Source organism: Protopterus annectens, chromosome 7.part0, assembly GCF_019279795.1.
Source record: "Protopterus annectens isolate FY-2018-M chromosome 7.part0, PAN1.0, whole genome shotgun sequence".
NCBI lineage: Eukaryota > Metazoa > Chordata > Ceratodontiformes > Protopteridae > Protopterus > Protopterus annectens.
Genome location: NC_056739.1, coordinates 173,094,855 through 173,122,107, shown reverse-complemented (window position 1 = coordinate 173,122,107; position 27,253 = coordinate 173,094,855). Strand labels below are relative to the sequence as shown.

General features: G+C 41.5%; 1 protein-coding gene across 4 annotated transcripts in view; it reads left to right on the top strand.

Annotated features, from left to right (window-relative positions):
• The window catches only part of PPIL3 (peptidylprolyl isomerase like 3), a 116,919-nt gene extending 90,187 nt beyond the window's left edge, over nucleotides 1-26,732 (top strand). For all 4 annotated transcript variants that reach the window (XM_044076646.1, XM_044076649.1, XM_044076647.1 and 1 more), the window contains 3 exons: nucleotides 6,649-6,716; nucleotides 16,546-16,664; nucleotides 26,297-26,732. In XM_044076646.1, the coding sequence (XP_043932581.1) occupies nucleotides 6,649-6,716; nucleotides 16,546-16,664; nucleotides 26,297-26,423 (314 nt within the window). In that variant the 3' untranslated portion in view covers nucleotides 26,424-26,732. The remainder of the gene's footprint in view (nucleotides 1-6,648; nucleotides 6,717-16,545; nucleotides 16,665-26,296) is intronic.
• The last annotated feature ends 521 nt before the right edge of the window (nucleotides 26,733-27,253 follow it).

The following is a 27,253-nucleotide window of genomic DNA, read 5'->3' as shown; positions in this document are numbered from 1 at the left end:
CTGAAGCCCAGGTGCTTAAACTAAAAGGCTTAGAATGAGTTACACCAAGCAGTAATAAATACAATTGAGTACTTTTAAGATGACTCAAAAGCAAACTAAAGTAGGAAAAAACACAAATACAGTAAAAGCAGATTTTTTTTTTTCTTTTTTGGAAAGAGAAAGGAGTAGCAGAAACTAAGCTGACCGGCCTTCTCAAATGCTCTCCCTGTACTGGGTAGAATGAGGTAATGACACTAGACTGGGAGGAGGGTCCCAGATCAAATTTACACTAGGGGCGGGCAACTGCAAAGCCACCAACTATAACACTATACCAACAGGGAGGGAGGGTGGGAAACAAACTGCAGAAATGTTACTCACAGCTGAAAAGCAGCAGTGAGCTTTTAAATGAAAGTTTTAAACAGCTAAAGGAGCCACTAGAAAAAAGAGTTTAACTGCAACAAGTTATCATAAACAAACAACCCAACAGATGCTTAATAAGAGTGGACAATTTCCAGTTAATACCTCACACACAGTGAAACTAGCTAGAAAAAATACACAGTACACAAAGTGCTATAAACAACAAAGAAATAAAGAACAAAATAAACAAAAAAACAGGATACTTAATGTTATATATTATAGCTCCGAGTTTGCTGAGTGTCCTTCCTTCGATTAGCTCACTTTTTGTTGGGTGCCTGTTTAGTTTTCGGGGACCATAACTGTAATCCCCAGAAATGTGAACCTACAAGTACAAATAATGGGAACAGGCATGAACTCAAGCTGCAGTATCTCTAAGTGTTCTGTTTATTCAGAGAAACAGTTGTCAGAGTTAATATACATAAGTAGTAGGTTTGATGGTGGCAAAATGCTTGAAGTTTCAGCTGTTTTGTTTTAATCGTGCTTTAGTTTTCAAAGTGTCTCTTTAATCTGTCTCATGGAGTTACAGACGGAAAGTACAGTTGTGTACTCTTATCATAAATGTAGATGTTCGAGTGTGTTCACTGTTGCAGTCATAACTGTAGGGTTCTTCCTGCCAGCAGCAGCCCCCGATTGGCCAGAGTCCCAAAGTCTGGATCAGGCGTCAGCTGAGGTCACTTTTATCCTGATGTCAATGCGCCAGAAGGTAGAAAGACCTCAGCTGACGCCATTTCCCCAGTTTTTCTTGCCCCAGATGTCAGGTGCCCAGAAAAAAAAAGGTTAAAAAAGAAACCATGCCCAAAACCTCATCAGCCAAAATACCTCATAACAGATGATACTCAAAGAAAAAACAAAAGAGGGGATAGGAGGGAGGGTAACCCAGACTGCAACAGTGAACACACTTGAACATCTACATTTATGGTAAGAGTACACAACTGTACTATGTCCTTCGTGGTTCACTATTGCAGTCATGATTGTAGGGTTGAGTCCCAAAGCTAAGAAAGGGTGGCTGGAGGAGAAACAGAGGGGGCGATCACAAAACCTTGCAAAACCGCAGAAGCAAAACTGGCCCTGGATTTAGAATAGAGAGGGAGGTTGTAATGCTGAGAAAAAGTATGTACAGAACAAGTAGCAGCCTCCAAAATATCCTTGGTAGGAACCCCACAAAGAAAAGCTGCTGAAGTAGCAGTAGCCTGGGTAGAATGAGTCCTAACATTAACAGGAACTGGATTACCATGATAAGAGTAGCAGAACTTGATGCAATGGGCAATCCACTTGGAAATAGTTTGCTTAGTGATTTCTTTCCCTTGAACAGTAGGAGCATAAGCGACGAACAACTGATCAGATTTCCGGAATATCTTGGTCCTGTCCAGGTATAAATGAAATTGCCTGTGCACGTCTAAAGAGTGCAAAAGACTTTCTTCCTCACTTTGTGGATTAGGATAAAAGGTAGGCAAATGAATAGACTGATTCAAGGCCACTGCCGAAACCACCTTTGGCATAAAGGTGGGATTAGTCCGTAGAGATACCCTGTCCTGATGAAAAATAAGGAAGGGTTCCACAGCCATGATTGCTTGCAATTCCGAAATTCTTCTAGCCGAGGTAATAGCTAAAAGAAAAGCAGTGTTCCAAGACAAAAATTTCAAATCTGTGGAAGCTGCAGGTTCAAAAGGAGACGAGGTTAATTTCTCCAAAACATAGTTAAGATCCCAAGTGGGAACAGGAGCCCTCATAGGGGGCCGAATATTCTTAGCCCCTCTAAGAAATTGTTTAAGTAATGGATGAGAAAAAATCGGAGGATCCGTATCGTAATGTGCAGAAATAGCAGAAGCATGAAGCTTAACAGACGAAAAAGAAAGGCCCGTATGTAACAATGTCAGATACTGTAAAATCAGAGGAATGTTCAGAAAGCAGAATCACCACCCTGGACTTGATTCCAGGAGCAATATCTTTTCCATTTACCCGCATAAGATTTTCTAGTGCTGGGCCGTCTAACTTCAAGGATTACATCCATAACCTGTTTGGAAAGGGTAGAGGTGTTTACAGACCCTGGATCCACCAGGCAGCTAGATTCAGAGTTTTGACATGACTGTGCAGTATCCGGCCGTTCCGTTGAGACGGTAGATGAGGGATTTGAGGCAGAATCCAGGGAGGCTCCTGAACCAGGTTCATCAGAGTGGAATACCAGAATTGCCGAGGCCAATTGGGAGCCAGTAAAATAATTTCCTGTCTGAGAGGCGTTTCCAACTGAATGAGAGGGCATCCACTTTCCATGCTAGTTTGTGGTAGGTCCTTGTGCAGACTTTCGGAAGTTGATTATTCTGAGTGGATTCAAAGATATCTAGGTCCGGACATCCCCACACCTTTATAATCATCCTGAATATCCGAACATCCAACATCCATTCGTGTGGATCCGAAATGTGTCTGCTCAATGTGTCTGCCAGAGTGTTGTCTTTTCCTGGCAGGAATTGCCTTTGTAAGTCGACACTGCAGGTCAGAGCAGTGAACCATAGAGTCATGGCTAATCTCCACAGGGGGTAAGAGTGAGAGCCCCCCTGCCTGTTATGTACCACATCACTGTAGTGTTGTCTGTCTGTATCAACAATTGTCCTGGTAGAAGAAGGTGCCTGTAGGTTATCAGGGCATTCTGTACAGCTAGCATCTCCTTCAAATTTATGTGCAGGTGTGTTTGCTCCTTTGTCCAAACACCCTGAAGACATCTCCTGTGCATGTGGGCTCCCCAGGCATAATCTGAAGCATCTGTTGTCAAAACTTGGTTGGTCGGTGGAGGACAAAAAGGCTTCCCCTTGTTCTGTAGACAGGCTTCGGCCCACCAAAGAAACTCTTGCTGGAGACGAGGCAAAATCGTGATCACTGTTTCCAAACTGTGGTAATGCTGAGACCATACACTCTTGAGGTACCACTGCAGTTTCCTCATATGCAGTCTTGCATATGGTATTAGTAGAATGCAGGAAGCCATGTAACCCAAAGCCTGCAGAATTTTTCTTGCAGTCAGCTGTTTCATGGAAGCCAGGTGTCAGAAAGAAGAAGCCAGTTGCACTTTTTTTTGTCTGGTGTCAAGGAAGCCATCTCGGTTGTAGTACTCAGAAGAGCACCCAGGAAAGTAATCTGTTGTGTGCGTACCAGATTTAATTTCTTTAGATTCACTGTGAAACCGAGGTACTGAAGAAGATGCTGCACAAAAGCTAGATGCCGAAGTAGAGTGTCTTTTTCGTCTGCTTGAATAAGACAGTCGTCCAGATAAGGGTATATTTGAGTCCCCTTCTGTCTGCAAAATGCCATTACTGGTGCCAGGCACTTTGTAAAGACCCTGGGCGCAGTAGATAAGCCAAAGGGCAGCACAGAGAACTGGTAATGCTTTGAGCCCGCTTTGAAAACGCAGATACCTTCTGCACTCTTGCCTTATAGGAATATGCAGGTAAGCTTCTTTTAAGTCCAAAGTCACCATCCAAGCACTTGCCCAACATAGGCAGCAGCTGCTGCAGAGTGAGCATCTTGAATTTTGGTATATCTAGGAAGGTGCTTAGTACAGAAAGGTCCAGGATTGGTCTCCACGAATTTTCCTTCCTGGGAACCAGGAGAAGTCTGGAATAAAAACCTTGCCCTATTTCTAAATTTGGTACCTATTCTATGGACCTCATAGCCAGGAGAGACTGAACCTGCCGTTGCGCCTCTGCCCACTGATGATTTGGCAGATCTAGCCAACCGTTCGGTTTTGGCAAGGTGTGGAAATGAAATCTGTAACCTCTTGAGACTATGTCCAGAACCCATTTGTCCCGGGTTATGTGGCACCAATTTTGATAAAAAAAAAAGAGTAATCCTTCCTCCCAGAGGTGCCTCCAGGAGAGGAGCCCCTGGAACCAGAAAAGGAGTCATAAAGACTCTTTTTGGTAGGGTTGAGACTTATCTTCACCTCCCTTGGGAGAGGGAGCACTCCACTGCCTATTCCTAAAATGGGTCTGTGCCTGTCCCCTACCTCTGGAACGCTGGAATCTGCCTCTCTGAGACCTGTCCAAGCCCGGAAAGGACCAAGGTTTAGCTGGCCAGTGGCTAAATCTAGGAGGTTGCACCTGTAGAAAATCCTTAACAGTCTGTATAGATTTGGCTTTGCCCTCCATTTAATACCTCTTCAGCTTTGGACCCAAACAGAACATCGTGCTGCAAAGGGACATCCAAAAGTTTGGCTTTAACCTGATCCGGCAAGCTTTGTTCATTTAACCAAGCATGTCTTCTAATAACTGCGCTGGTTGTTGCAGCCCTATAAGAAGCTTCCAAAGAGTCAAAACCACAATGCAGGGTATGTTTACCCACCTGTTCAATAGGATGCAATAAATCTTGTAACTCCTGATTATCCGCACCAGTAGAAACAGCTGACATCTTTTGTTTTAAATACAGCAAAAGGTATTGCTGATACTTCAGCATATTGAATTGATAGTTCAAAGCCCTAATAGACAGTGTAGCAGAAGTATAAACTTTTTTTACCCCATCTCTCCAAAGCCCTGGACTCTGTCAGAGGGAATAGGATTTTTAGCAGATGCCGCTTTAACACCATTAGGACCCTGAGAAATTGTTTCCGGATCAGGTGAAAGATTCTTAAAAAGAAACTTGTGAGAATCTGGAACCCTATAATACCTATCCGGTTTGACCGGAGCAGGGGGAAAAGAACCAGGAGAGAGAGAAGCTTCCGAAAAACCATCAACTACAATGTCCAATACAGGGGGAATAGCCAGAGGCCTATGCTGTGGGAGAAGAAGAAAATCCCTAAGCCTTTTCTTGGATTCAGAGAATTCCTGCCCTTCCCAGTGAAAATGCACCCTCATATCATGCAAAGTTTCACCAAAAGAATAATCCTCAGGAGGAGAAGCTGAAGGAAAGGAATCTTCAGCATCAGAATCCTCGTAAGGAGGAAAAGAATAATCCTACTCAAGGGAAGAAGCAGAAGAAACAGAAATTTGGTCTGAAGAATCATAATCGGACTGTAATCTAGGCTTCTTGTCAGGAGGGGGATGTGAACCCCTGATCATAGTTAAGAGAGCTTCAGCCATCCTAAGCATCTGCCTCTGAGGCCTAGGACCCTGATCAAAAGGTGCCTGTGCTTGTCATTTCACTTTAGCTGGAGCCTTAGACTTTGTCTTTGAATGTAAAACTGAATCCACATTTACAGGAAGCTGCGAAGGCCTGAACTCCCTCAGAAGCCGGTACCTGCCTACCAGCTCTGGACCCAACTGAGGGAGCAGTATCCGAAGGTCCAGTCCCTGGCAATTCTGAAGACCCCATCAGCTCCACACCAGAGTTGGTACAGGCAATTGGTTCAAAAGAGGCGGACGACAGGGGCTGCAAAGGCGCCTCACTGACGACCGATGAACCAGCAACTGGCAATAACTGAGTAACATCCTTTGCTGTGGACCTCTGAGGCCTGTCTGCATCCTTGCGCCTCTTACACACCCCAGAAGCTGGAAAAGAATCCGAAGACATGTTATTAAACCTTTTTCCAAAATAGTAAAATGCAAAGTTATATCTACGCCTAATAGTACGGTGATTTAAATCTAGCACAAAATGCACAATTAACAACGTTGTGGACAGGACCCAGACAGGGAATACAGTAAGAGTGAAAATCCCTATGAGGTATTTGCTTCCCACAAGAAATACAATTATTAACTTTTTCTGACATCTGACTGGAGCAAGAAAAAGACCTCCCCAACGGGGTACTTAGCTTATAAAATGAAAATCCTGGGATTAAATCCAAAAACAAATGGGAATAGGCCGACCAGCATCAGTGAACTGCAAAGGGCACCGCGCGGCAAGAAAGACTGGGGAAATGGCGTCAGCTGAGGTCTTTATACCTTCTGGCGCATTGACGTCAGGATAAAAGTGACCTCAGCTGACGCCCGATCCAGACTTTGGAACTCTGGCCAATCTGGGGCTGCTGCTGGCAGGAAGAACCCTACAGTCATGACTGCAACAGTGAACCACGAAGGACATCGTAGTGCACAGACCAATGCATTTATTGTTTATGGAAGATGTCTATGGGTCTGAAACAAAAATGTTAATACTGGAGTTGTACCTTGCCTATGGATGACCAAATCCTTACCATGGGTGGTACTGTGGAAATTTTGTAGTCACACTTAATATACCACTTTTAACTAGTTTTGCAAATTTCTACCTATTTTCTAAGCAAGATTGCAACAGATTGTTTTAAAGGTATTGTAACTTATAAGTTTCTCTTTGTTACAGGCACTGGAAAGGGAGGAAACAGTATATGGAACCGAAAGTTTGAAGATGAATTTAGCGAGCATTTAAAGGTAGATTAGTTTTCTTTGTGTTGTACATTATATTTCTATAGCTCATCCTGTTAATGAAGGTTTAAAATTTTTGATCGAGCATATGTGACTCCATTTCCAGAGACAGTATTCTGAAAACCTAGATGTGTTGTCAATTTTGCCTTTATTCTGACTGATGTTGGATCCATCTTTGTCTTTACAAAGGCTCAAGGACTTCAGCAAAGCTCATGGGCCTCTTTCCCTGCTGATAATGCAGTTCCCTGTCTTCTCCAGATTTCATTTGCCACGCTGCGAGGAGGTTCTTCAGGCAAGCTCTGAGCCAAGTCTTTTGAATTTTTCTAGCTTTATTTCTTTATCTAGCTAATAATTTCCTTCCCTGTTATTTTTCTCTTTGTATTCTTTGTAGTATTTCCTTATTAGTAATCCCTCCCCTCCATTAACGTCTGTTTTTAGTTTAGGATGCCTAACTCTTATCCCACACCCGTTTTTTTAGGTAAAGGGTGTTCTCTTTTTCTCCTTTAGGGTCCTTTCTAGTTATTTCCGACAAAATCCTTTCTTTTCCCTTCTGCTTACCACTCATTTTTTTTGAAAGCGGTCAACAAAAAAAACAAGTCAGTTTAAGTTAGAGGACTTCCCCCTCTCTCCCCCACAGTCCTTTTAAGTTAGAGGGCTTTCCCTTACCTTTCTGCTTTGTAGTTTAAAAAAAAAAACTTTCTAAGCTGGTCTCTGGGTGTGCTTCAGGCTTCCTTCAATATGTCCCAAAAGGAAGGCAAGCCATTAGGATTTAAGAAATGCATGAAGATGCCCCTCAGTGACTGACACACACACAGTGTATATACTGCTTGGGGCCGCTTTATTTACAAGAATCATGTTCCATATGCCACACCTTTAATCAAAGGGAGCTCATGAACGTAAAAACAAATTGATTTTGAAGGGGTTAATTTAAAACCCCTTTCTCTGAGGCTATTCCTCCTCCTGATCCCTCCTCTCCTAAATAGGACAAGTCTGTATTTTATGAATGAAAGTTCATATAAGTGAACGCTCAATGAGCGAAAATCCCGGACATCGAAAACGAGCCCCCCACATCCCCCGCTAAATATATATTCCAACTCCGAGATCACACTACAGTGAGGAAAGGGCAAAAACTCCAATCTTCACTGTACTGCGATCCCACAACATGCACCTCCATGTCTGGGAGTTTTACTCATTAAAGCGTTCGCTTATATGAACTTTCATTCATACAATATAGACCTCAGGGAAATGGCCTTGTCTGGCTCCAAAAACTTTGAGCCAAGAGCCAAGCTACAAAAGACATCCGCTCCAACAGCACCTAAGGAGCAGACAACTTCTACAGATCCAGGAACTTCCTCGGATTGGTCAAAGTCTTTGGATACAAAGTTGTCCCTGGAATTGGCTCTGAAGACCCCATTGCCCATAGAGTTCTGCTATCGGAGCCGATCATCTTTGGAACCTATTATGTCCCTGCTTCCATCACCCTTTTTTACCAGGTCCAGCTCTCCAATATTTTCCACAAGGTTTACTAAGAGCCTCTCAGATGAAGATGTGGATAGGGTGGTGCAGAGGCCTCAAGACACCTGTCTTGGCCTAGCTTCTTTTGGATCCGAACCCAAAGGAGTCTGCTTAGACTCATCCATCCCCTGTGGAGCCTACTCCTCCTCCTCCTCCAACATCCAGCTGGTGTCTGTATCAGGTCCTGGACCTCTCAGTTCCTCGGAGCTGATGTCTACCCCAAGCATCTCTGCCCAGTCAGAGTAGGAGACCTCAGGGAGCCAAAACTCACCGGTAGAGTCCTTGGAGCCGGTTCAGATCTCCTCTGATCTGACTCTGTTTCTTGGGGCATCGGCACAGGTGGGTTCAGCTCCTACCTCTTCTTCAGAGATTCCTTCTCCTGCGCTGAGGGTACTTTTAGCTGTGACATCTGAGTTGTGGGGTCCGGGGAGTTCATTGGAGCATGGACAGTCTGTCTTCGAAGTTATGAGGAGGGTGATGACTGCTCCTTACCTCATAACCTCCGTCTACAAGACCGCAGGGATCCAAGGCGTCAAGATGTTCCCCAAGGGACCTCCCCCCCAAAACTTCTCCAGAATATCCTACTGAGGAAGTCTCTTGGAGGAGATCATGCAAGAGGAAGCATCTGGACTTCCCAGAGGAGTTCATCACTTTGGATACCGACCTCGATGAAGCAGAAGGGTGACTGGCAGTCCTCATTCCCTTCAGCTGAGGAATTGGTATACCTGAACGCCCTTGGATTTCTCCCTTCAACCTCATGGGTGATGCCTCCTTCCGCTGAGCTTATTGAATTAATCTCTTGGAAAGCCTGTGAGACCCCAGAATTCATAGCGCCCACTCCTAGGAAGCCGGATAAGTACATTATAGTGCCAATGGACCAAGCCTTCCTTATCGAGGATGTAGCAGTAAATGCCATGGTCATGGTGACTGCCACAAAAAGGGAACTTTCCGAGACCAGTCCCTCTATCCATCTTCCTAATAAGGATTCCAGGACCATGACTAGGTATGGGAAGTGCATCTTCTTTTCAGCAGATTTTACATTACAGTTGCTGAATTATCTCACTCATTTCACCAGACTTCAGAGGATCTACTAAAAGAACTGTCAGACTTCCTCTAAGGAGGTGTAGCTGATGCGATGGCAGATAAGATCAACGCTCAGCTTGCTACCCTTAATTCTGTGGCCAACTCCTCTTGTATGCAGTAGATGAAGTGAGTAGGGTTGGCGGGTTCAGGCATCTCCATTAGGAGGCAGACTTGTATGCACCTTTGTGATTTTTGTGGAGCCCTCTTCCCTTATTAATGCTCCCTTTGATGGCTAATCTCTTTTTGGGACAAAGGTAAAGGAAACGCTAACCCAGTGTGAACAGGAGGGCAAGACCTCGTCTACCACTGGAGTGCCTTTTTCCACACCCACCAGACCATTCCCAAAGGGTCAGAGGGGTAGTAGGAAGATGTGGTTCAAAAAATCTCAGGTGTCTTTTTTCAGGATGCACATGGTGGAAGTTCCCCCAGGGGCAGAGGGGGGAACAATAATGGAAGATGCTGCCCTTGCGGCAGAGGAGGCCCGCAAAATCAGGGCTCCATAAAATCTTTCTTTGGCAGACCCTTTCAGTGCTCCTGAAGGAGTGCCTGACTGCTCACCTCTGGAGGCAGTCGGTGGGAGGGATAGATAATCACTGCATCTTTAAGTCTGGCAAAACATAACCAATGAAAAATGGGTGCAGGACATAATATCCAAGGGATATGTTATTCCCTTCGCTTTCCCCATAACGGTAAACAGATCCATTCCAGATGTTCCACCCAGTCAAAAGGAACAAGTAACACTAGAAATTCAAAGGTTGCTCAAAAAAAGAGTCATCCAAGAAGTCCCTGCAGACCAGAAGATCTGGAACTTACTCAAGATTCTTTTTAGTTCCAAATAAAACAGGGGATTGGAGACCTGTTCTGGATCTCAGCAAACTAAACAAATCGGTGAAGAAAACCAAGTTCCAGATGGTAATGCTGTAGTCAATACTTCATTTCTGGAAAAAGACAATTGGATGCTCTCTAGACCTTCAGGATGCATACTACAACATTCTAATGGAAAGATTATCCAGAAAGTTCTTGCACTTCCAGCTAGGAGCCAGTCACTTCCAGTTTCGAGCTCTGCCCTTTGGCCTCATTACAGACCCCAAAGTGTTCACAAAGTGCATGGCAGGTAGTGGTGGCTCACTTGAAACATAGAAGATTCCGGGTGTTTCCATGTCTGGACGACTGGCTCATAACCTCCCTGACCAGGCATCTCCTGCTACAAGGCAGGGACTGTACACTTCAGCTTTGCTTCTCTCAAGGCATTGCCATGAATTGCAACAAATCTGCTGTAGAGCCATCTCAAAATTTAAATTTTATAGGAGCACAGATATACAACCATGCGCTGATATCAAGACTCCCTCACGACAGAGTGCACAATCTTCGCTTGCATGTGAAAATGCTGACCAAGAGCTCTCAAGCGAGTGCAAAAGTAGTACTACAAGTTCTGGGAAAAATGGCAGCTTCTATTGTACTTATTCCTTTAGTTCGCCTACATATATGGATACTTCAGTGGTTACTTTCCACACAATGGTCAATCCTGTATTTACCAATGTCTCACAAGCTCCTCATTGCCAATTCTTGCAAAAAGTATCTAAAGTGGTGGATTTACTCTCCTTTAGTCTCTCAAGACCGTCCCTTCATCTCTCCTTCGCCGTAGGCCACGGTGACTATGGATGCTTCCCAGATGGGGGGAGGGGGCATTATCTGAGAGAGACAGTCACCTGCCAGGAACATAAGGCTCACCTGCACATAAACATCCGAGAGATGAGGGCAGTGCTATTGGCATTGCAAGCGTTTCAGAACACACTCCCTCTAGGAACAATAGCAATTCAGTCAGACAATATGTCAGTAATCTGGTACATAAACAAGGAGGAACCAGATCTTACCCCCTTTGTCAAGAAGCTCTGAGGGGCAGTGGTCTATATCCTCCAAACATCCCAGGGAAATCCAGCGTGATTGCAGACAAATTGAGCAGGGCCATCTTATGGCCTCACAAGTGGCCATTCAATCAGAATGTAGCGGGAAAGATTTTTGAAAATGGGGTCAGCCTTGCTGTGATCCTTTTGCTTCACCCCCCCCCCCATTACCAAATGCATTAACTACTTTGCCCTGATCCCCTCCTATGGGGGAGTTACCAAGGGATGCACTTGTTTACTTTTGGCCTCTGGGACTGGTATATGCTTTCCCACTGATTAGTAAGTTATTGCAGAAAGCCTGTCTGTTGGGAGTCCACAGTAATCCTGATTGCTCCGTATTGGCCTCGTCAGATCTGGTTTCCATTCCTATAACCTCGTCTGATGGACGATCCTTGGATTCTGCACCCAGCTCCAGATCTACTGACGCACCCATTGGGAATGGGTCATCCCAACCTTCAAAACCTCAAGCAGACAGCTTGGCTGCTCCACTTCCCTTAATTGCCAGGTTTCCTCTTCTTTCCTCTCCAGTAAAACATATCTTGTTGTCCTCCCATAAAAACTTTACATGAAGATTATACAAGAGTAAATGGAACAGGTTCGTAATATGGACAAGTGATAAACAAATAGATCTCTTTTATGCTCTATTGCATTCTATCCTGGAATTTCTGATGAAACTTTTTTAAGATGGTGCAGCTGCTTCTACTATATTATAGTCCAGTTAGCAGCAATCTCAAGCTATCTATCATGTGGGAGAAAATGGTTTTAGCATCCTGTCACACCGACTCTGTAAAGCCTTCATGAAAGGACCAATGATGATTTGACCCCCATTCAGGAATCCAACTCCTCTATGGGACATGCATTTCATTTTAACAAACGTCATTTGTTCCCCCTTTGAACCTTCAGCAACTTGTGATCTAAAGTTTGGCTTGGAAAACTCTCCTTTTAGTAGCTATTACCTCAGCCAGAAGAGTATCAGAATTGCAGGCCCTGTCCACAAAGCCCCCTTATCTGCTTTTCCATAAGGACAGAGTTTCTTTATGGACTAACCCTTCGTGTCTTCCAAAAGTTGTATCCGAAAGTAACCTAAATCGGTCTGTTGAGCTGCCAGTGTTGTTCCCGATCTACCAGAACAGAGGCGAGTACTCATTGCACCTTTTAGACGTACATAGACAAGTACGTTTTTACTTGCATAGAACTCTGGGATTTAGAAAATCAGACCAACTTTTCTTGTCCTACTCAGAGACCAGGAAGGGTCAGACAGTCTCAAAGATTATCTTACCTAGATGGCTCACTGTTTGTATATTTTTTATATATATCGGTAGCTACATCTGTAGCCAATCAAGCAAGGCTACCCTGGGATGATATCTGTGCTGCAGGCACGTTGGGCAAAACTGCATACCATTACAAAGTGGATTTGGCCTCCAGGAGTAGAGATTACTTTGGTTCTATCATTGTGAGGAATATTCTCCCATGAGCCACCCAGGAATTAGGTTGCTTGTGTCATGGTCCCATCAGTGAGAATAAAGGCGAGATTGACAAAAACACATAAAGAAGGTGTGTACTTACTATAACATTCCATGTGTGTTGCCCATCTTGACCTTTATTCTCACAACCCACCCTCCATGCCCCCTTCCAGATCTCCTGGGAGACTGAATGGACATTGGATATTGGATCTACATAGCCTCAGAAATGCTAACCATGACCCTCTATAACAATTACTACTGTATATCCTTTTCTGATATTAGACATTTACTTCTTTCCTTATAATTTCTGGGGGGCAAACAAGATCTGAGGAAGTTGGGGAACTGCATTATGGGTAGGGAAGGAGACCCACGAGCTTTGCTGAAGTCCTTGAGCTTTTTATTATAGGCAGAGACAGATCCAACATATCGGGTCCGACCCCTCAGTGAGAATAAAGGTAAGTATAGAACGTCTTTGTATTAGCTACAAGGAAGGTGTAAGTGTATTTAGATATCCACAAATATTATGGAGGAAAGCACAAGCAGTTTCCACTTTATGCCACCTTCTAGCATGATTTGTGGTTCACAGAAAGAAACTAGCAGCCAAAAGGCACCCCATGAGCATTGCACTCCAAAGATTTCTGCATCAGAGGAGCATCTATTTATATAATTCAATATATATACTTTCATTTGTTTTATTTTAGATGCATAAAAATAAAAACGTAAAATGGGACAAATCTTTACCTTTTCTGAGTGTTATGAATAAATAAATTCCTTTGGAACAATATTCATACCAAGCTTATTGCAGAAAAGTCTTCAAGATTCTTGGCTATGACGGCCTTTGGTTTTGGGAATATATTACTTACCTGGGTGAGATTTCTGCATACCCTAGGCATGAGTTTAGTCCGTCATCCAATTGTCAAGTCTAGTTTTGAAAGTTGAGAGGTGGTCACTTTATGTGACATGAGGGAGTTTTTCCCAAGCTGGGGTCTTTCATACAACACCTGTTGTACTGACAGATTTGTAACACAACACCTGTTGTACTGACAGATTTGTAACACAACACCTGTTGTACTGACAGATTTGTAACACAACACCTGTTGTACTGACAGATTTGTAACACAACACCTGTTGTACTGACAGATTTGTAACACAACACCTGTTGTACTGACAGATTTGTAACACAACACCTGTTGTACTGACAGATTTGTAACACAACACCTGTTGTACTGACAGATTTGTAACACAACACCTGTTGTACTGACAGATTTGTAACACAACACCTGTTGTACTGACAGATTTGTAACACAACACCTGTTGTACTGACAGATTTGTAACACAACACCTGTTGTACTGACAGATTTGTAACACAACACCTGTTGTACTGACAGATTTGTAACACAACACCTGTTGTACTGACAGATTTGTAACACAACACCTGTTGTACTGACAGATTTGTAACACAACACCTGTTGTACTGACAGATTTGTAACACAACACCTGTTGTACTGACAGATTCATAACTCAAAATAGAGTACTAGACCATTGGATCTTTGAAGATGAAGAGGCTAAAAAGGGGTAGGTGCTTTCAGTGCTCAAACCACTAAACAGAGATCAACCCTGAGGAGTTTGTTTGACAAAGTAGATGGATAGGACTTTTATTCTTTTGTGGTAACTTAGGATGTGTAGTCTAGAAATCTCTTGGTCAGAAACATTTGGGGTCTTTCAAATTGGTCATGGTTTGGAGCCGCAAGCTCAGTTGACCATGAGGGCTGTATGAGGACTAGTCATCAGCCCTGGGCCACAGTCTCCAAATTTAAGAGAAGGGTAGTCAGTGCAGCAGCTTCCCTCACCTAGAATTATGCTAGATTGAAAGGTGCTTAAGGAGGCCTGATGGCTGTGAATTATAGATTCCTGTACAAGATGCTTTGTGAAGTACATCCCAAAGGGACATTTATTCAAGGATAGTTTTAATAAGGGAAAAGTACTGAGTAACCAGGACTACATGCGCCCTAGAGAAGATATCCCAACAAATCAGCTGAGAAAGGTGGAAGGTTTTCCTAATAATGATTAAGGCACTGGGATCCAAAAAAGATTGTTACAGTTAACTGACTCGTGAATATCTATAATGATATTTGCTTTTAGAGGGGTACTAGCAGTCTGGTAAGAGGAGGGGGTGGTGTATTTCCCAAAGATAACCATTTCATTTTTTGGTATTTAAGATAAGACTATTGACTTGTCACCAAACATTGATCTATTCCAGGTCCTGCTTGTGTATCTGAGTGTTATAGCAGGATTTGAAAATTCCACCCAGTCTGCAGCTGCCACATGTACATTTACTTTGAGAAGTAGATACTAAACAGCAGTAGACTTAGCATACAGCCCAGTCAAACTCTGCCAGAGACCATGCTAGAGGAGGTGTCCAGTACCTAAACTGTGAGGGTCCTTTAAGAGAGCCAGTTGGCTGTCCAGCAGACTACATACTGGGTTACGTTAAGCTGAAAGATTTATATCTATGAAACCAGCATGCAGGATGTTGACAAAGGCATTGGAGAGGTCAAGGTAAGCAGTACAGACTGTCAGACCTTGAGAAATTTTTGAAGAATTGACTAGGTTTAGTAGGCAGAACCTTCCTTTTACAAATCCAAATCGGTTTGGATCTAGCATATGTAAATCACATACGTCATTGTTTATCAGTTCAATAACTGTGTATTCAAATCGGTTTGGATCTAGCATATGTAAATCACATACGTCATTGTTTATCAGTTCAATAACTGTGTATTCCATACTTCTATTGTGGGGCCAATAGGTCTGCATACTCTGGCATCTGTCCTAGCTGCTTTTGTGGCTGTTCTCGACATTTCAGGGATGTAACCCATGGAGAAATTTAAATTTAAAGAGGTTTACTAGGGGTTTGGTTAAGTGAATATATTATCAAATCCTGACGAGCTAGTACTTTTGGTTTTGGATAGTGCAGATATAGCTGGTCCAAGGTGATTTTGGGGGGCATGGAATGGTTCACAATAGGGAACAGCTGTCTGATTTAGGAGAATGAACTGAATTTGTCTGCAAGAATATTAACAATAACTTTGATGTCTTTGTGTGAGGCACCACTGGAAATAATATTTGTATAGTAATGAGCATAATTTCTAATTGTCCTACTGTAATGGAAGAAGGCCTTGTAATCTTTAAAATTGGTAGTGACTCTGAATTCATGTCTGACTTTGCACTCCTTTATGGTGCACTTGAGGATTTTACTTCTATAGTGAGAGAGTAGAGATCTGTTACTAATAGGTTAAAGTTTCCTTTAAGAAGTGGGTTGTACTAAGGAGCAGTAGGTCTGAGCGAAGTATGAGTTGTAGTGCCACAGATGGGTTATTAGGGCAAATTAGACCTCATCTATTTTTGTTACTGCCGAATGCAGTTTTGTAAGGCTGTATTGGGGGGCATCATACCTGAGGCAGGGAAGGAAGATGGGGACATGCCTAGTCGAGACAGAGAAGCAACCATACAAGTTCACTTGTAAAATATGATGTAATACTGGTACAGTGGACATGAGCATGCACTGGATCCTAATGTCACTGTAAATGCCAAGACTGGAGTAAACGTGATTGTAAGCATACCAGACACAGGGCAGGTAACTTAAGAAATAATGGTCACTAAACTGACTATAACCCTGAAAAGGGCTGCAGAGTAATCCCTGCTTCTTTGTCAGGGGGTGCTGTCTAGCATGATGATAGTGTGCTAAAGCCATTGAAGGAACAGCTGTCCACATTTACTGGTGTCTGTTATTGATGAGACTCCGATGTCCAACAAAATGATGTACTTTCCACATTTTTCTCTAAACATCTGATACATGTTTTTGTCTTTCAGCATAGTGTCCGAGGGATTGTTTCTATGGCAAATAATGGTCCCAATACAAACTCATCACAGTTTTTTATTACATATGGAAAGCAACCTCATCTCGATATGAAGTACACGATCTTTGGAAAGTATGTGACTTAAATGCATTCTCTTTAAACTATGCACGTGTTGTGACATTTTCTTCTTTTTTTTTTTTTTAACCTTGTGCTTTTTTGATGTACAGCCATATAGCTAAAGTTGAATGGGAGACTGGCTTCTTTTCACAGGAGCCAGACTGTCGGAGTGACATGTGATAGTGTCATCCAGATAACGGCAACTAAATCTGAAAGCGAGAGGAACAAAGCTGCACTTGCATCTGCATGTGCCACTAAGTAGCGTCTATAAAGCCACCAGATGTGCAGAATGATCCCTTTTCTAGTCCATGTTCACTTCATGGGCTGTTCTTAACCCGCTTTATAGATAATTGAACAAGAATGTTTCCTGCTTTGCACAGACATAAGGATTTAATACACAGGAATTCTGAGATGCAGTGAGAGGAGGATGTGCTCCAAACCTGAGGCTAGAAGAGCAAGGAAGTCCATTAGTAAGATATGCAGTCTTATCCTAGGGAGCAAATAATAGAAAGTGTGTGTGTGTGTGTGTGTGTGTGTGTGTGTGTGTGTGTGTGTGTGTGTGTGTGTGTGTTTACTCAACACCGTAAAACTCCGCCGCCAATCATAAGCAGACAGGTGATCCACTGTGGCGACCCCTAACCAGGAAAAGCTGAAAGAAGAAGCGGTCTCTGTTCTCCAGTGGAATGTAGCCATTTAAATTCTGCAAGGAAGAGTGAGGATCCAAGTTAAACTTGGAAAAGAAATTCTGTCCGAGTTTCTGCTTCCTTAACGGAAAAATTTCAACCAGTATCTTCAGTTGTCTTATTGGCTTCTGGAACTCTGCTTCGAAGAAAAACATTAAGAGTAGGTCTTTCATATATCTGAAGACATTTTAACACTTGCGTGTCAAATGCACAGTGTTTAGAGCATGGTAGTATCTTGATTATCAGTCTGGATTTTTCTGTCTTGTCCATGTTGCGTCATGTCTTTCTGATATAATTTGTGCTGCCTCTGTTTCGGTTTCTGTTTGATTTGCACACAGCTGCCATGTGTCATGTAAAGTAGGTATAACTGAGCTGCTAGGACTGTCTTCTATTGGGAGCAGAGTGATTTGCACTGCTGCTGTGCTGAGTTAGTACTGCACTGAGCCCTGACACAAATCTGATGATACACTGAGAAAACTGGAGCTTAGATTTCTGAGCCCACCATTGCACAGGCATCCTCTGTACAGCCTCTGCTAGTTGTCAGCCTTTTTTTTTTAAGTCTATTCTTGCCCTTTGGAGACCTAAGATAATTTTCTGTAACAGAGTGCTGATCTCTCTTCACTTGCAAAGTTAGCCGGCTAGTACTCTGAAAAGCAGATGGTACCTTTTTAATAGGCCCACGAGAAAGTTAGCTTGACGTGCATGGTATAGCTTCATAGAAACAATTTTTAACTGCATGGCTCACATTATCTGCCATTTATTTATGTGATAAGCTTTAAATTCTTTTTGCTTATTAGCATGTTCCCTCTTTTCCTCACCAAGCCCTGCTAAGGGGGTCTACTAAATCTTCCATTTGCTCAAGTTCTGCTGCTGTTTATCTTTTAGAAAGTTTTTTTAATCTTCTCCTACTGTTTTTGTGAAAGACTACTACTTTTATCCACAAAGTCATGCCTTTGCCAGTGTTGTGTGATTTAGTGAGCCTTTTAATGCTACCTCTTTTTAAAATCAGTACATTGATTTGAAGTGCTAAAGAATTCCTTCATATCCTTCTTCTTCCTCTTGTCATTAACACTGCATGTATTAAGCTTTCCTTGTTTTCTGATGAATATTTAATTCCTCTGTCCTGTGTCTGTCATGAGCATATCATTACATCAGTGAAGTCTCCAGAACTGAGCAGTGTACAAGTAAATAGAGGTTTTACAAATGATCTGTTAAGAGAGGATAGTAACTTCAGATTTTCTGTAGCTGATGTATCTCTCTCTGCCTCCCAATATCCCCACAGTCTTCCTTGGATGTACTGTTTCACTGCTATAACTTGTTGGCATCTTGTGATATGACTACATCCAGGTCTGTTTTCTCTCTTGTTACTGTTACCTTTCAAGCTGTGTACTCCTATGGGGGGGGGGGGGTGTTCTTTCATTAGTCTGCCTTTTGTAGTCTAATCCGCCATGCTTAAAGACTACTTTTGAAACTTGCCAAGTCTCTTTTTCTTTCTGCGCCATCTTTTATGCAAACACTGTTGCATTGTTTTGCGTAATCTGCAAAAAAGGCTGTTTTTATTCCACTCCTTTTGCAGTTTCCCATAAACATTATAAACATGCTGAAATGGATGACAATCATTAATACCCCACCCCCTTGGTTCCCCACTGGTTACTACTTTTCTTCTAATTTTCTGTAATCTCTTTTTGTCCTGTTGTCTAGCCAGTGTTTTACTCTTGCTACCATCCCATCTATTCTTCTCACCGACCTTTGAGGTTATGCAGTGTCCGATGCCTTGCTAAAGTTTGAGGATGTCACGTACACCCACATCTTCTTGATATAATGCAACCTTGTTATCTACCCAAAGAATTCTTTTTTTTTTTTTTTTTTTTTTTTTTTTTTTTTTTGTAAATCTTTGCTGTTTTGGGTCCTGCAACCCATGAGGCCCTAGACAAGAAGAGTTTCTTAAGACAAAAAATTGCAATTTTCACTGCTACTGAGGCTGAACATTTCTAGGTTTTCAGTTACTTTTGTTATTGTGAAGCAGAACCTTGCCTGACCTCTCTAGGCTGTTGGGAATCTTGTCCTCTTCCCACTGGATATTTAAATGATTAGTTGATGGTACTGCCACTTCAACAATTGCAGAGTGACTTCCATCATGTGTCCTTTACTTGTCAACTGTTCATGACTTATGGGCACTTCTACTGAGTGAAAACGTTCTTCTGTTTTCTTCCTTAATGAAAATCGGGCAAAAGTATTACATATCTAGACCTGCCTTTTTGCCATCTTTTCTGCTCAGCACCCATCCATTTGGTTTTACTTTGAGTCCCTCCTTTTGTCTCATGTAGTTAACTTTCATATAGGTGCTCCTTTTCATCTCTTCTTGATGTAAATAACCATTGCTATACAAGAGTGGCCTACATGCAACTCGGAAAAACTTCCTTCCACTAAGCAAAGAGCACTGGGGTAGAATCAGCAATTGCAAAGTAATCCCCAGTGAAACAGTTGACCCACAGAATAAACCACTGGTTGCCACAGTCAGTTGCAAGCAGTGGTCAGAGTAGGCTCCAAGGTCAACAGAGGCCAGGCTGAAGAACTGGAGGTTGACTGGAGAGAAAGCACTGCAGTTTGAGGAATTACTGAGGGCTCTAGCACTTTAAGAAAAAGAGGAAATAGGTAGAGTTGAAGAAGAATGTCGGCCCCTCAAGCAGCATGTGTGAGGACTACAGAACATGTACTCTCATATGCAGCTGAGCCAGGTATGGAAATAAGGTACATAAGGAAAGCTGGTGGTGGAATTCAGTAGTCCAGGAAGTCATCAAAAGAAAGGAGGAGGTCAGGAAAAAGTGGAAGAGAGAAACGGACCAGGTTAGGAAGGAATACTGGTTGGCTAACAATGAGGCTAGGAAAGGAGTTGCAATAGCAAAGCCAAGGCATCGGAGGCACTCTTCTAGCTTCTGGAGAGTAAGTCAGTAGGTGGCACAAGAAACTATATCAGGTTGCATGGCAAAGACGGAATGATAATGAAGATAGTCAGACATAGGGGATGCCAGCAACAACCTGCTCACCAGTCCACAGGATATCAAAGGCAGATGGAAGGCCCCACAGAAGCTGTACTACTCAAGAAAGAACCTTCAGTGAGAGAAGAGGAGGAGCCTACCATAGAAGAAGTAAAAATAGCACTAAGGAAATAGTCAGGGAAAACAGCAGGCTCAGATGAGGTCACAGCAGATATAAAGATATTGGGTGAGATAAGAGAGAAATGGCTCCTGTGGATACTCCCAGTAGTGTGAAGAGAAAGGCATATCCCAGATGACTGAAGAATAAGGATACTAGTGCCTGAGTACAATAACAAAGGGGACACTCAACTTTGGGCTGTATAGGAGTATCAAACTCCTGTCACATTGCATGAAAGTTCTGGAGAAGGTGATTGATAAATGAATATGCAGAGTAGTAGAAAGTAAGATGGGAGATGAGCAGTTTGGATTCAGATCAGGATGCAGCACAACTGATCCGATGTGTAGTGAGACAAATATTTGAGAAGAAACTAGAGATAAGGAAAGAGTCCAACTGGGCATTCCTAGATTTGGAGAAAACATATGACAAGGTCCCAAAAAAGCTGTTTGGGCAGTATGTTTGGGCAGTAATGTCATCATTCAAAGTCCCAGAAACATTGGTAGAATTAGTGCAGGCTTATATACAAGGACCCAGCCTGTGACTCGAGTATGAATAGTGTTTGGCCTCACAGGAGGTGTTCGAGTGGGAGTGTTTTGTGCATCAGAGTTAATCTCTGAGCTCACTACTATTCATAGTAGTAACAGACTACTTTAACATACAGCTCAGAGGGAACAGATCAACAAAGTTGCTGTGATCGAATGATGTGGCAGACTCTGAGCAAGAACTTCAGCAAAGGGTAGGTAAATGGAATGCAAGAACTTCAGCCAAGGGTAGGTAAATGGAATGCGAAACTGAAGTCTCATGGGATGGAACTGAGCACAGATAAGACCGTTGTAATGGCAGCAAATGGAGGAAAATCAGAAGCCGAGAACTGAGATAGAAGGGAAAATAGTGGAACAGATTAACAACTTCAAGTATCTAGGAGGGGTGGTTGAGAAGGGAAATCTGAATGAGGAGGTCAAAGCTAGAATCAGTGGGGCTGCAGCCAACTGGCACAGTGTCAGGTGTAGTATGTGACAGAAGAATGCCAAAGAAGCTGAAAAGTAAGGTGTACTGAACAGTGGTGTGACCAGTACTACTATATGGAACAGAAACGTGGGCAGTAAAGGCAGAGCAGTTGAGGAAGCTAGAGGTGATGGCGATGAAGTGCCTGTGATGGGTGGTAGGATGTACACTGTGGGAGAGACAAAGAAATGAGGACATCCGAGCAGAAGCCAAAGTAGTCCCAGTTGTGGAAAAGGTCAAAAAGAGCACATGTGCAGAAAAGCAGAAGACAACCTGGTGAGGAAGATTTGGGACAGAGAGGAAGAAGGTAAGAGGAAACGAGGATGTCCAGCAAAGAGGTGGATGGATTGTGTGAAAGATCTGTGACAGTCAGGCATGAGTGTCGAAGAAGGCAGCAAAAGTGGCAATGAATAGAGAGAGATGGTGACAGTTGACATGATGCCCCAACCCCATGGAGAAAAATGGGGGATGATAATGAATTTCTAAATACTACATGCTTTTTTCCTTCTAAGTCACTTAAAATGCATTTTCAGCCTTTTAAGTTAGGTTATCTTCTTGGTATGATGCAAATGCTTGTTGCTGCATAGCAGCTGTTTTGAATTTGTTCTTGTCCGCAAGTTTTATGACCCCGTTATCAAAATCTCTCCACTTGAAGTCTAGAACCCTGAATTCTGACTGGCTTGACTCCGTATTTAAGATGATGTTGAACTATATCTCATTCTGATTCCTTATTTCAATGTTATCAGATCTATTTTTCTTTCCTGTTTTCTACTGAAAACATTATCAACTTTATTCTTGCCTGTTCTCTGCTGAGGTAGTAGATTTTAAAATAGTTTTTGGTCTGGTGACTGTGTTTTCTGTTCCTTTTTCTACACTTGAAGTTGGGCCATGGTTTTCAGTGACAGTGTACAGAGGAATTGATGATATTGTGGACAAGTCAGTATAGTGAAACTTGGAACCAAACACAAAACTGACCTCGAAGCTTCTCAGTGCCAACAAAACCATACAGGGTGCAGGTATTGAAACAATTTTATTAACCACCACCAAAATACCAGTTAAGCACTTTTGTCCTAAAAGGACTTCTTCAGAACTGGTTATGAATCTTCCCCTCATCAATGTAAAGGGGTTAAGATACGATCACATGACTGCATTAACAATATAAAATGTTAAATTAACAATTAGTAGGGAGCTAATTGAATATAATTACCTAATAGTTGTGTTTTCTTAGTAAAAAGAACTTAAATTACTAATAGAAATGCAAGTAACACTTCCTGACTTCTTGTGAGCATTTTTCTAAAAAAAAATTGTAAAGAGTACAAACCATAATTACATAAACATTTTCAATAACCATTTAATTCCAAAGAAACCGATGTTAAAACCAAGAATTTGTGGAATAAAATAGTTAAAATAGCTATAACTTGGCAGCTCAAAGTTTTAATACACCCTTTAAGGAAATAGTGTCATTCAGTCCTGGGAGCTCACTTGCATTTAGCCTCAGCTGTCATAAAAGTTCTCGGTACTCTAAAGTTTGCTCCCAGGGTCCACCACTTGGGTTTGGTGAAACTAGTTCTGTCATGAAAAAATAAAATATTTTATTGTTGCAGACTAGTTTATGGCTGTACAGTACATTGGAATCCTTTTTGGCATTAGTATCATAAAGGTGTTCTTGCATTCTAACCCTCAGTTTCACCAATGTAAAAACTGGAACAATGATCACAGAATGCACAATATACAACCCTTTTGGTCTTGCACTTGTAGTGCGAGTGAAATGTAATCTTATATTTTACACTAATTATAAGGAATTCCTGCCCCTTGTATATGAATCTGCACTGTGGGCAAGCACTGCCTCTACCAGTACTAACCCCGAGTACGTTCCTGTTCCTTGTAGTATTTTTAGTACCTCTCTCTAGTGTCTCTGATATTGAGACTTCTCAAAAAGTGAATGTCAGCTGTTTACCTAACTTATCCCGTAGTAGCTTCTCATGTAAAGTTACATCCCCATGTCTCTGTATGGGAGGCTTGATAATCTCGCTTTTCTGACCATATTTCATAATAAAACTGTTCTCATACCTTGTGCCTTCATTTTTATTGTTGTAACACAATGACTGTAATGTAACCCTACCCCTAAAATAGGCCAGTATTGATTGTGCCTACAATTTGTAATTTTTTTTAATGTCTTCAAGCATACTAGTGGAATACTCTCTAGCTAAAAATAATGTGCCTGATTTCTCAATTTCATCATTGAAAATATTGTCGTCAGAAATAATTCTGGATAGCCTCACCATTTGTCCTTTCACCAGGCTCCTTTTTTGTTTGTGTGGATAAAACCTGTGGTAATTTAAATACCCACAGGAAAAAGTAGGTTTTCTATAAGTCGTGGACTGAAACCTACTTAACTTTAAGTCCTTGGACAGTGTGATGTCCAAATAATTTATCTTTGATTCCAAAAAATTCCAAGTTAATTTAAAAAAATGGGTAGTAGAATTAATGTGCAAGATAAATTCTTTTAATTCATTGTTACCCTTCCATATGATAAATATCCAAAAATCAAAAGTATGCAATGATGTTGGTGAAAAAAAAAATAGAGGTAAACACGTGCTGCTGTTCCCGATAACACATACCAGTGTCAGCATATAGAGGGGCACAGGCTGCACTCATAGCTACTCCACTTGCCTGTTTGAAATATTCTCCTTCAAAAAATACAAAATTGTTAGTTAAAGTGGTGTCCATGAAAGAATAAATATTGATGTTTCAAATGGATAAACATTCACAACCACATAGAATGTCGTTGAGCAAAACAGGAACAATCTCCGCTGTTGTGTGTTATTGGGAACAGGAGCATATGTTTAAGTCTCTTTATTTTTCGCCCACATTATTGCATATTTTCAATTTTTGGATGACATTTTTATCATATGGAAGGGTATTGACAAAAACTGAAAGTATGCAATAATGTGGGTGAAAAAACGTAAACACGTGCTCCTTTTCCCAATCTTCCCCTCCTCAATTTAAAGGGTTTAAGATACAGTCACACGACTGCATTAACAATATAAAGTGAACATTTAATCATCTTACACATTAATTCTACTACCCGGGGACTTAAAGTTAAGTAGGTTAATAAATTTATTTCAATAATAGTACACTGTTAGCTTCTTTGGTCCCATGAAGCTTGGAGGTCATTTTTTTTTTGTTTGGTACATAGTGTACAGAAGCATACAAGCAGTCTGCAGATAGTGTATTGGATGCCACCATTCAGGATAATTATTCATAGCTATGAACCACTGTCAGTAATGTTAGTTTATAAATGTCAAAAGTTCTTTATGAACTGCACATAGGAATGCATTATACATACTAGTGTACAGTAGCTTCTGTACTGTTATATTCCAAAATAGTAAATTGCAGTAGAAAACCTCTGTGTACAGTTTTACATTCTTTGATACATACATGCCCACGCTGAGCTGTGCTACAGCATCATGCCTGACTGTAATTCATAAAGATATCACTGTTATTAGAAATGATAGTAGAGCTAGGCTCATTACCATAGTATGGTCATGAGGGGGTCTAGTACTGAATGAGCTGCCATTCTTGGAATGGAAGCTCTCCAGCATCCCTTTATGAGGGTGGAGGAAGTTTGCTTGAAGTAACAGGTTTGCCTGCAGTGTAAGCAGCTCCATTTTTGGTAGAGATTTTCTTACCACTGAAATATGTTTTTTTACAGTGCTAATGTATTGCTTGGCTGTGTATAATGAGCAACATATTAGCTGTGGGTGGGACTGCTGTACTATTAGCACAACACCATTGTATTGTACTCGCCTGCTGTTCTAGAGTTCACTCCCCTGGGACCAGCCAATGCAGTAATAGTGCTGTGCTGTTTTGGGGGGGGGGGGGGTCAGTTGCATACGAGGTCTTGCCCTTTTGTATCCATCTTTTATCAATCACCGGGGCTTTGGTAAAGGGGAGTATTGTGTACCAATCCTGCTCCACTGCACACTGATGCCAATAATGAATAGTGCCCATAATATTTTAATTTTTCTCACAAAAACAAACCGTGGTGAGTCGGGGTGGTGACCAGAAATGATTGTCTTTCATGATACAGCAACTTGTAGAGGTGGGTGATGTGTGAGAGTGTCATAATAGCACATGTGCTGTACTTGTGTGGATTTATGCAGCACGTATACTGGCTGAGCAATGGGTCATGTCAGATGATAGAGTTTCCAGAAACATTAAATTCATACGGTCGACTATGTGATCAAGTTTCTGAAAACTGGAACATTAAAAGAAAAACACAAAAAAAATATTACTTTTGTATGTTTTTGCAGGGGGAAAAGCCCCCTTGCGCTCCACCCCACACCCTGCAAATTATGTATACTAACTCGATCACACTACAGTGAGGAAGAGGGTAAATTTCCCTATCCGCACTGTACTGCGATCTCCATTGAAAAGCTTAGGGTTTTCAAAAACTCAATCATATGATCTCGACCATATGAACTTCGAGTTTCTGAAAACTCAAACTGATGGGGACCTGCTAAGCAACATATTACAGAGTATAGGTGGAATGCAAATGAATACTTTGCAATCAGTCTTCCAGTTTTTGTCTGAAATAGCTGTAGCCCTTTGGGAAATATTGTTTAATATTTTAAAGTGTTTAATTATGAAAATGAATGTTGCTTAAAATTTTTTTTTAAGTAATCATAATGATCGACTTGTACAGGCAGGGATCCAGGCAGCTAAATGGATAAATGTTTAATTTCCATAATTTTTTATTAAATCCTAATTAGTATACACTGATTTAATTTTGTTTTTCAGAGTAATTGATGGCTTTGAAACACTGGATGAACTAGAAAAGTTACCTGTTAATGAAAAGACATTTAGACCACTTACTGATGTGCGCATTAAAGATGTTGCTATTCATGCCAACCCTTTTGCACCTTAATCGAACTGATGTTCACTGTGTTAATGAAATATGAAATGTTTACCAAAGAATAAGTGAACATTTGCGTTTCCGAAGACTTTATCAAAGAAACCTGGTAACTCAGCATAATGTATTTATATTTGTACAAGCCCTTTATCTTAAATATTAGTCACAAAACTTCAAGTGTGAATAGCTCTGAAGGTGTTAACTTTATTTTGTTATCAGATTAGCATATCTGCTGCCGTAGGTATATAGTGAATGTTACAATGTGTCCACTTTATAGCTTTTGAATAAAAACATGTTTATCAAAACAAAACAAGTTCTTTTTAATATGGTAGTTCTGTTTATATATGTGTGTGTGTCTTTTTGTTCATCTATGAGTGGGTTCCTTTGCTTTAATCACACATTCATTTTGTCAGCAGATTTGTTAATTGCATTTTTATATTGAAATGTACTTTTATCGAAAAAAACAGAATTTTAGATTACAGTGGGAATTGGGAGTTTTGCTCTTTCCCCACTGTTGTGAGATCTCGGAGTTGATAATTACAAGTTGCAGGGGTGTGGGGTGCAGACCACCACAAGGGATAGGGTACAGTGTGAGGCATACCTTCCTGCATAAAACCTTGTTCGTTTTTTTTCCTCCTTTTTTATTTTGTGAAATTTGATCTTTTGTGGTTGATTTATGTAATGTTGATGTAGTGAATCAGAATCATAAACGTATGTGTGTATACATATATTTACATGTAATTTTATATATATTTTAATACATATGTATATATGTGGTGTATATGTATAATGCTTGTAGGTTTATTACGAGGGAAGGTTCGGCGACCACAGGATGTCGAATTACA